Source organism: Helianthus annuus, chromosome 13, assembly GCF_002127325.2.
Source record: "Helianthus annuus cultivar XRQ/B chromosome 13, HanXRQr2.0-SUNRISE, whole genome shotgun sequence".
Taxonomy (NCBI): domain Eukaryota; kingdom Viridiplantae; phylum Streptophyta; class Magnoliopsida; order Asterales; family Asteraceae; genus Helianthus; species Helianthus annuus.
In genome coordinates, this window is record NC_035445.2 from 92871557 (window position 1) to 92882685 (window position 11129).

Consider the following 11129-nt stretch of genomic DNA (forward strand, 5'->3'; position numbering starts at 1 on the left):
AGATATAGGTGGGGAGAATTGAATACCTTTTCAAGATTCATTAAACATACCATCAATAAGGTGTGAATTCTTCTTTTTCTTTTCTGTGGGAAATTCGTTTGTTTTTGACTTTATGTGATTAGTTTACACAACCGACAACAACCCAATATACTCGTTTTATAATAAACTTCAAGATATTATTGTATGTGTATTTTATAAATTAAGAAGTATTTTCTACACACAATGTATTGATATATAAACCTATTGTAAAAGAAGTCTATGATAAATATATATTATTTATAAAGGCTAATAAACTTATACATAACCGTCCAAAAATGGTGTATTGGTTTATTAGCTTTACAAAATATGAATCACACGCGTTGCATGGGGACGTTACACTAGAGTAAATAGTAACAATACTAGCTTAAATACGAAACATACATACAAACACGAGAAATTCACATAATTGAGTGGTGTATGCACATATACCCAACTGATGTAATAAAAAATAAAAACTGCTAACCATTAAACACAAAAGAACCAATCAACATCATGCATAACACTTCTATGCATATACAACTTACAAATCAAGGTTTTGACATTTTTATATAAAATTCATTTTTTTTTTCAATTTTGTTTACATCAATGGTGCTTAGCCTTTGTGGATCAATTTTAGCCACTTTAACGTCATCTGAGCTTCATAACGCGTGAATAGTGCGTCAATGGTTGCTAGGTATTCTACTTGTCTTGTTATTCCCATCTTTCTCTCAAGACGCGAGTGTCTTGATCTAAATCTAATGTTTTGAAGTAGAGCTCGAATTGATCGGTGTTGCAGACCTGAAGAAACAGTGATCTAATTAGGAAGTTAATTAGATTGGTTCATGTTCCTTTCATGATGGTTAATCTTCTTAATGATATCTGAGCTCCGACTTGGTGGTTTATCCTGCAAAACAGAACACCGTTAACTCGTTAAGAGGGGAATGTGGGGGTTTCCCTCTTAACCAGGCTCCGGCGTGAGAATAAGCGACTGCTTTGAGAGTAATTAAGTGTAAAGAGTGAGAGCCGAGAGAATAGAATGTTTAACCTGTGTGATGAGGTCTCTATTTATAGCCGGAGAGGTGTGAGGGGTTATGGGCTGATGGGCCTTGGGCCAGAAGCGGACAACAAAACGGATATGCTCCTTGTCTCACTGGCGTCGACCGCTTAGTGGCTTCTAGACGCTCGTTGGTGCTGGCGCACCTTGATTGGAGCCACGTGTCATTGTTGTCGGCCTTGTTGTCCTTCTGTCATCAGCAGACAAGTGGAGATCGTGGGACAGTTGTCTCCGTCCTCTGATTGGTGCCACGTAGGCGTCCTTATGTACTTCTCGTCAGGCGATCGTGGCGCACGATTGACCAGAGCCTGCTAGACGCTCATTGGCTCCTTTTACTGCCACTTGTACCTTATGTACCACTGCCGGTAGCCGCGCGCTTCCCTACTGAGTGGCTTATTTGTTCCATTATTTTATGCTAAGTGCTGATATCTGGGCCTCTTGTGAGCCTTGCCTCGCGCGGGGTAAACTACAACGCGTGTAGGCCGCGCGTGGATAATGTTAATAAGTTTTCTGAAATAAGGAGTATGGTTCCGCGCGCAACCTGGTCGGAGGTTTGCGCGGCTTTTTGGGACCATACCCCTTCAAGTCCCCCCAGTCCAGTGCTGCACCATGCGCAACGCAAGTGGTTGGAGCTCTGGACTTAATAAAATTAGAAGAAATAAGTGTAATAGGGGAAAAGTTCTTTTGATCCTGATTGGTGTGGCGCATGTGGAAAATGTTGTTTTCAATTGCGCGAGTACCAATGCAGGTCTTTAGGGATTGTCGTTTGTCTGATCAGGCGCGCGGGTTTATTGGAGGTGATATGTAGCTGGCGCGGTTCATGTAACTTCTGCATGAAGTTACTTGCAACATTTATGGCGGGAAACTTCGAAATTTGAACTTCTGACAGGTTGGTGAGATAAGTCGCTGAGAGCGACGTTTGAGTTGACCCCTGGCACGGGTGTCATCATGCCGCCTGCGGCGGTTGCACTTCATGTCAGGAGAGTGAGGCCCACGCGCGCGTGGTAACCGTCACCCCTGGTTTCCCGCTTGACGTGGCAACCTCTCGTTGGTTGGCCTAGCGGCGAACGCGGCACGATTACCCATCGCATTAAATGCGATGGGTATATATATCCGAAGAGAAGGTGAGAGATTCTCACTTCTCTTCGTTTCTTCTCCACTTTTCTCTCAAAAACTCTTTGAATCTTCAAAGTGTTCTTCGTCTCTTCAAGATTTCTTCAAATCTTCAAACTTTTCTTCAAGCTTTTTTTCAGATCTTTCTAAAAAGATGAGTGAAGAACACCAAGAGGCTCCTGTTAGTGAGGAAGGACCAGTTCCTGTCCTTAAATGGGACTTGGGTCTCTTCGAACAGATTGTTCGTAGTTTCAGATTCCCACCGGAGTGGGATGCCCGGTATCCGGCTCAGGGCCAGACCGCGGCTGATGCACCACCCGGTTACATTACCCTGTATGAAGACTTCTTTCTTTAGGGTAATTTCCGACTGCCGGCGACCAACTTCCTAGGCATCCTTTCTTACTACAATTTCCATATATCTCAGATGAGCCCTCCCGGAATGGTGAGGGTACGACACTTTGAATTTTTGTGCCATTCCCATGGCGTCGAGCCATCGGTAGATAAGTTTCGTGCTTTCTACCAATTGCAGAGAACGATGGGGTTTTTCTCGTTTGCAAGCCGGGGCGCGGCAAAGAAGATCTTGTTGAATCCTCCTAAGAGTTTCCACGACTGGAAACCCAAGTTCTTCTTCATCAGGGAAGAAGTCTTGCCGATTGCCATGCCCTTTAGGGACTGGACTGAGGCCATACTCAAGGAAGATCTTCCCATCCCAAAAACTGCTCGGTGGTACCAGCAGCTAACCCCAACCCCAAATCGGGTTTTTGGGGAAAATGTGTTGGTTGCTGCTAAGATGAGTGACCAGTGGTTGCCTAGCAGCAGAGAGGTTCCGGTTTTGAAGATCGGCGATCAAGGTTAGTGTCTTCTTTGTTGTTTTTTCAGTTGATCTGCTTTAATTGCTACTAACTTTCTTAAGTGCATGTTTAGAAGCGCAACTCTATCAAGCTGCCTTCTCGACATTTGGTGGCCCCATGGGCGTTCGCCCATTGCGCGATGACGAGGAAAGCTGGTATGACCAGATTAAAGGAAACTTCATGTTTCCTGCTGCTGATGCTTTCGCTTCACCGCCGACCGCTACTGAAGGTGCGCAATACCCTAAACCTCGTCCATTGCGCTCTGTGACTCTCGCTGGGAAAGAGACTTTCTATCTTTCCAGCGAGGAGTCCGTAGGTTCTTCCAGCGGCGAGCTAAGCTCTTGGTCTAAAATCTTTGCAGGTGTGTTGCGCGACCTGGGGATTGACCCCGAGGAGAAGAAGAAGAAACCTGTGAAGAAGAAGAAGAAGGTGGAGCCTGAGGTGACTAGTAAGGGCACTGGCCCTAGTCGCGCAACATCTGCTGCTGTCAAAGGTACTCTTCGCCTTCGTCAACGTGACTTAGACGACTATGTGATAATCAGTGACTCATATGAAGGTTTATCACATGCAGCTAAGGGGAAGACCGGTGCTGGTGGGTCGAAGAGTTCTGGGAGCGCGGGTTCTCGTAACCCTGAAGCTGGCGCGACTCCATCTTTTCCTGAAGATGACGAAGCAGAAGAAGAAGATGCCGGTGCTCGGCTTATTGGGCGGAAGAGGGGTAGGAGCGAAGCCACGACTGGTGTGGCTTCCGCCCCTACATCTGTTGTGATTCCCGTGGTTGGGAAAACGAGCAAGCTGCGCTCGTTATACAAATTTTCTCCTGGTATGTTCTTCGCTTCTCTTCTTAATACTTTTCTCTTTGCTTAAATGCACTTGTTTTATTTTTCAGAAATCAAGAAGAAGACCCCTGAGAAGGGTGTCACGTTTAGTGAGGCTGCGGCGAAGAGGCCCAAGATTACCGTCAAGTCCACTAACACTGCTGCTCAGGATGCCGCGAAGGCTGCTGAGGCGCAGCGAAAGGTGGAGGAGGATCGGAAGAGAGAGGAGGAGAAGAAGAGAGTTGCGGAAGAGAAGAAAAAGAAAGAAGAAGAGAGGAAGAAGATAGAGGAGGAGAGAAAGAAAAAAGAGGAGGAGGAGAGGAAGCAGAGGGCGGAGCAGGAGAGGTTGGCTGAAGTGGCGAGGAAGCAGGCCTTGGAGAAGGAGCTAACGGCGAAAAAGGCTATGGATCAGCCTCTTAAATCTCCAGGTCCTGAGGTCACCAAACCAACCCACACCGGTCCTGTTATTACTTCCAAGGGTTCCAGCCGCTTCTCCTCAAGCGGCGCGAGCTCTGGTGGAGCTGGGGGTTATAACCCCAATGTGATAGGTGCGAAGGACACCGTTGGGGATATTTACTACAAGACTTACAATGAAGAAGAATGTGGTGACGCTCCTCATCAAGCCCCCTGGAGTTTAAAACAGAAAGATACCTTCATTGAGTTCAGCCCTGCGCGCGAGTGGTTCTTGAACTCCTTTACACCTGCTGAAGTCAATCGGCAAAGGGCGAAACCTCACGAAATGTTGTATCGTACTTATATCCTTGGCGAGGCCAACGCTCGTGCTGCCAACCATCAAATAGTTCGCGAATGGCGAACGATGGTTAGGGAGCGCGCCGACTGGGAGGCTTATCGCGAGCGTATGCTGAAACGTATTGCTGAATTTGAAAAATCTAAAGCCGCATTTGGTGAGGAGAGGGCCAAGTTTGAGGCTGACAAGAAGGCTGAAGAGTGGGGCCGCGAGGGGCTGCAGAAAAAACTCCACAATGTTGAAGAGCAACTGGCCAAGGAGAAGGCCGATTTTAAACGTATTTGTGCCCAAGACAACGAGCGCGCCTATGCGGCTCGACAGAAGATAGTTGATCTTGAGGCTAAAGTTGCTGACTTGACCTCGAAGGTAGAGGAGGCGCAGGGAGAGAAGGCTGCCAAACAGCAGGTGGAGGTTAGTCTATTTGTTTTCCTTTATACTTGCTATTTTGTTAATACATCGGCCTAAGTTGTTTTGTCGGCCTTCAGGTTGAATTGTCTGAGGTCAAACTACAGCTGTCCAGCAAGGACAGAGATCTCCACGCCAAGGACGCTGAGATTGCGGAGCTCAAACGTCGCTTAAACGAGCAAATTGACAGATGCGAGTCGTTGGAGATCGACCTGGAAGCCGAGAGGGTTAAGGCTGCTACGGCTGAGGAGGCGCGTGCTGTTAGCACTGCTGCGCTGAATGTGGCCCAAACCAACTACTCCGAGGCTCAAGGCATCGTCGATACGCTTGTCTCAGAAGCTGAATGGATGCGCACTCGTGGAGTAGTGCTGGTAAGTGCCTTTGTCTTATGCTTTTTCTTGTTGAGAGTTTTATCTTTAATGCTTTTTGTTTTTTGTGAAGGTTGCCAACTCCATCCTGAATGCGGGCGAGCTAGACCGCGCCGTAGCGGCTCTGACAGATGCGGCGCGTGCGGTGGGTCATCGGGGAGGCTACCTGGAGTGTGCCGATCACGTTGAGTAGATGCTTGGGCAGGAATTTGACATAAGTCATTGCTCAGTGACGGAACATGCTGATGCTGCACTGGCAAGTGCTGAAAACTCCTATGACAACCTTTCCTTGCCTATCATGGAGTTGGTTGTTGAATCGTTGAAGAAAGACGACTGGTGCCAGCGTCTTAAGGCAGTCCTCGATCCACCAGTTACCGTCGAGTTGTCCGACGAAGAGCCAGCTGGTGATGATGGCGGCGATGGTGATGATGATGGTAACGATGATGATGGTGAAGATGACGGAGATGATGGTGAAGATCGCCGCGATGAATAGGATAGTTTGTTGAATAGGTGGTTGATAGGCATTTGTGCCTTTGTAATTTCTTCGGACACTCTATGTACAATGCTGCGCATTTGCGCAAGTTTTAAATGAAATGAAACATTTTGGTTTTTTCCGTTGCAATTATTGCATTGCTATAAAAACTTTATGTTAAATTAGCTCGAATAAATGGAAGCGTTTTTTAAGTATTAAGGTACCCCCCCGGTCTCGCGCTTTGTTCGCGGAGGACCTTGGAGGTGGTTTGAACAACCCTGAAATGCTGGAGCGTTTTCGCGCTAATCAAAAGTTTAGCATGCATTTGTAACGAAAAAATGTAATAGAAAAACATGTCGTATGTTTTCATTCAAGTTAGAAATGGGCGCTTAGGCCTTCATACATAATTGCTAATGGCTTGTAGCCGGCGTAGTGAATTGAAAGATGGCGCAAGGCCGAAATAGATTACATGTAACATTTGCGCAATTGTTGCGCATTCCAAGTTCTTGGTAAGATGTGGCCATCTAGGGTGCGCAATTTGTAGGCCCCTTTGCCCAGGACCTCATGAATCAGATATGGGCCTTCCCATTTAGGTGCCAATTTCCCTGGACGTTCCGCATTTGATGCTTCATTGTCGCGAAAGACGTATTCCCCTGGGTTGAAGGTACAAATGCGAACCCTTGTGTTGTAGTACCTTTCCAGCTGGGTTTTGTATTTGGCCTCTCTGATTCTCGCGATTTCGCGTCTTTCTTCTAACAGGTCCAAGTCTAGGCGCCTTTCCGCTTCATTGTCAACTGCGTTGACCGTTGTCATGCGTGGCGAGGGCAGGCCAATCTCCGCCGGAATGACCGCCTCTGAGCCATAGACCAGGCTGAAAGGGGTCTCGCCGGTACTCGTCTTTAGCATGGTCCGATGAGCCCATAAAATGCTTGGGAGCTCATCAACCCATCCGCGCCGCCTTGTTCCTAATCTGGCCTTTATCCCTTCGACGATGCATTTGTTCACACTTTCCACTTGTCCGTTGCCTTGTGGGTGCGCAACGGATGTGAAAGTGTGTTCGATGTTCATCTCCTTCATCCATTTCTTAAGATCGTCCGAAGCAAAGTTGGTGCCATTGTCAGTCACGATCTTGAGCGGGAGGCCAAATCTGCATATGATGTGCTCCCATATGAATTTGCGCACAATCATAGCTGTGGTGGATGCAAGGGCTTTGGCTTCTACCCACTCTGTGAAGTAGTCGACAGCTACTATGATGAACTTTACGGCGCCGGGAGCATCCGGGAAGGGTCCCACCATGTCAATTCCCCATTGCTGAAAGGGCCATGCGGTGGATACGGGGATAAGATCATTTTTAGGGCGCAGCGTTTTTGGAGAGTGCCTCTGGCAAGAGTCACATTTGCGGATCTCCTTCATGGCGTCAACATGCATACCAGGCCAGTAGTAACCGGCGCTCATGATCTTCGCGACAACCATCCGTGGTCCGGAGTGGATGCCGCAAATCCCTTCGTGGATTTCCCTTATCAGATAATTCGCATCCTGGGGGTCCACACAGCGCAGTAGTGGCCCTAGGAAGGATTTTCGGTACAAGATACCGCCGTTCATTTCGTATTGCAGGGCTTTGTTTTGGATCTTCCTTGCTTCCGCTTTGTTTTCGGGGAGCAGCCCTTCTTGCAAGTATTGGATGATCGGGGTCATCCACGATGGTTGCCCTGTTTCGATCACATTCACATGTCGCAGCAATACTGACGGGTTCTTGAGTACCTCTATCCTTACATCCTTGGCGAGATGTTGAAAGGAAGTCGAGGCGAGTTTGCTCAGGGCATCTGCGGGCTTGTTTTCTGAGCGATTGATATGTATAACTTTGTGGGATTTGAATTGTTGGAGCAATTCTTTCGCTTGTTCCAGATATAAAGCCATGACTTCTCCCTTCGCATCGTATATGCCATTTACTTGACTGGCTATCAGGAGTGAGTCAACATGTGCGCGCAAGTTTTTTGCTCCCATCTTGATGGCGAGGCGTAAGCCTGCCAGAAATGCTTCGTACTCAGCCTCGTTGTTGGTGTTTTTGAAGTCCAACTTAATGGCGTAAGTAAACTCGTGATTCTCTGGGCTCACCAGGCGCAATCCTGCTCCAGCGCCATCTTCATTTGATGCCCCGTCGGTGTAAAGCATCCAAGTTTCATCTGTTGTATCTTTCTCGGGAGTCTCTATCAGCTCGCACACCTTGATTTTATCGGCCGGCACTTCTGTGATGAAGTCGGCAAGGACCTGCCCCTTAATGGCTGGGCGCGGCCTGTACAAGATGTTATGGCCGCCCAGTTCAATGGCCCATTTTGCCAACCTGCCTGATGTCTCAGGCTTCTGTAGTATGGTGCCAATGTGGAAATTTGTAAGCACAGTTATCACATGGCCTGTGAAGTATCGGCGCAACCTTCGGGAGGCGTGTAGCAGTGCAAGAACCAGCTTTTCCATTGTGGAATATCTTGTTTCTGGGTCAGTGAGTACCCTGCTGACATAGTAGATCGGGGTTTGTACCCCGTTTCTGTCGACCAATAATACTGACCCTACTGCCTTATCCGAGGAGGACAAGTACAGTACGAGGGGCTCCTTCTCAAATGGTGCAGTCAGGGTAGGGAGTTCGATCAGACACGCTTTCATTTGTTGAAAAGCTGTTTCGGCTTCCGGGGTCCATTTGAACTCTTGCTTCTTCACACAATTGCGCAACGTGCTAATGAAGGGATACGACTTTGCGGCGTGATTGGAGAGAAAACGATTAAGCGCGGCCAGCCGGCCGGCTAGTCGTTGCATTTCCTTGATGTTTCTCGGTGAGAGCATTCGCTCAATAGCTTGTACTTTCTCTGGATTCACCTTGAAACCGCCGTTTGTGACAATGAAGCCTAGAAACTTCCCCTCTTCCATGCCAAAGGAACACTTGGCTGGATTTAACTTCATATTCACGCTGCGCAATGAGTTGAATGTTTTCTCGATGTCTTTCAACATTTGGTCCTCCTCAGGACTTTTAACCACTAGATCATCGATATAAACCTCAATATGCTTTCCGATGTCACCTGCGAAGGTCTTGTCCATCAAGCGTTGATATGTCGCGCCTGCATTCTTCAGGCCAAAAGGCATCTTTGTGTAGCAGAAGATTCCAAGATCCGTTCTGAACGCTGTCTTGTCTTCATCTTCTAGCTTCATCTGCACTTGATGGTATCCTTTGTAGCAATCCAAAAAGCACTTCCATCGGTATGGCGCGAGGGAATCTATTTTTTTATCGATCTCAGGCAAGGAATAGCAATCCTTTGGGCACGCCTTGTTGAGATCAGTGTAGTCTACGCACATGCGCCATCCGCCATTTGATTTTTCGACCATCACGGGGTTCGCCACCCAACTTTGATATCTTACCTCTCGCAGGATCCCGGCTTTGAGCAGCTCACATACCTGCTCGTTCATTGCTTTTGTCTTGTCTGCCCCTAGGCTGCGCCTTCTTTGGACCTTTGGCTCGACAGATGGGTACGTGTTTAAGCAATGCTCGGTGATGTTGCGCGGGACACCGGTCAAGTCTGCCGGTGTCCAGGCAAATATATCCATGTTTCGAAACAGCAGTTGCTTTAGACGTGTTCTGATGTCTGACGAAATGGCGTGGCCAATTGTCACAGTCTGCTCGGGGTATTTTCGGTTTAAAACCCATTTCTCTGGCTCGGTCGTGGAGACCTTTGCCGCCTTTGTTGGGCGCAGCTCTTCAGTTGACATTACTTCTTTCTTGGCATATATGATTGCTACTCCTGTCTTGGTTGGGAAACCTATCGCAGAATGAGGCGTTGAAGTCACCATGTTTAGCTCGCCTTGTGTTTCCCTCCCAATAAGCACATCATGCCTCGATTTCACTGGCATTACCATGAAGTTCACATTTGTTGTTCTTGAGTGTTTCCCGTCAGAGAGCGTGACGGGGAAACTGATCTGTACGAGAGGAAAAACCATCTCGTTGCAAAATCCAGACAAAGGATAATCGACAGGTTCGAGTCGCGCTTTATCCTCTTCATCCAACTGATTGAAACACTGTTCGTAAATGATGTCGGCAGTACTTCCCGGGTCTATGAATATGTAGTCAGTTTCATAATGCCCGATTATGCCGGTGATGACCACAGGACGTGTGGCGCGAGGTCCGCCGCGCACTACTGGAAATATAACTTGCTGCTCTTGCCAAGAAGGTTCATAAGGGCGTTTGCCTTTCTCTTTCGCGCTGTACCTGGGTCCGTTGACCATGTGAGTCTCTAGTCGTCGGACCTTTTTGTGGTTCCCTTCATCGTGGCGCTGGAGTTGACGGGTTTCCTTGCGTACATTCTTCACTAAATGGCTTAGCTTGCCGCTTTTGAGTGCTCTCTCGATTTCTTGGCGCAAGCTGTAACAGTCGTCGGTCAGGTGCCCTGAATCTTTGTGAAAATCGCAGTACAAGTTAGGGTCTTGCCCTTTCTTATTTGTCATTGGCCTTGGCGCCTTGAAATCGACATTCTCCGTCATCAATACCTCCTTTGGAGTTTTTGTGAGCGGAGTCCAGTGTTTGTCACGATTGTCGTCTCTGACCGCCTTCTTGTAACCGATTCGGTCAATCGTTTCTCGCGCATCTTCTCTGTAGCGTGGCCTGTCGTCACGGCCTCTTGGTCTCTCAGACTTCCAGTCATGACCCTTATATTTGTTGCGCTTGTTGTTGTTATCGCGCGTACTTCCTCTTGAAAATCGATCTTCTGGGTAGTAGCCCTTTCCACCAGCAAGGGACTCCTCAGTTTGCGCGACGATTTTTGCGGCTTCCATTAGTTTATCCCACTCCTTTGGCATTCCATCTTTGCCTGTGATGGGCATGTTCCAACCTCCCATGCAGCCCACACTCGTGAATGTTCTGACGTGATCGTCTGGGTCAGTCAACCCATTGAATTTCCCAACAGTTGGGGGTAGCTTCTCTCGTGAAAGCGGCGCGAGTGCAATTTTCGGGATAAACTTGGAGTGTTCCGCAGCTTCCGCTGGTCTGTATGCCAGGCGGAAATCTCTTTCAGCTTCTTCTGTGTAGCCAATGTGTTGTCTTGGCTTGTAGTACTCATGGTTTTTTGGTAAACGATTAAAGACTGACGATTCTTCGTCACCTTCCCATGTGGGATCATATGGGTCCGTTTCTTCCCATTCATTGTTCATGTTGCGCGGCGTGAGCCGGCTGTGAACAGGGCCTCGTTGAAGGTTCGACGGATATTCATAGTAACTATCCGTTTCCCCTCTTGTATCGCGCGTGT

General features: G+C 47.9%; 1 protein-coding gene across 1 annotated transcript; it reads left to right on the forward strand.

Annotated features, from left to right (window-relative positions):
• Positions 1–2720: 2720 nt before the first annotated feature.
• LOC118485814 lies at positions 2721–5564 on the forward strand. The gene is made up of 5 exons (XM_035982287.1): positions 2721–3036; positions 3110–3265; positions 3608–3859; positions 3926–5013; positions 5088–5564. The coding sequence occupies exons 1-5, from the start codon at positions 2721–2723 to the stop codon at positions 5562–5564; spliced, it is 2289 nt and encodes a 762-aa protein (XP_035838180.1).
• The last annotated feature ends 5565 nt before the right edge of the window (positions 5565–11129 follow it).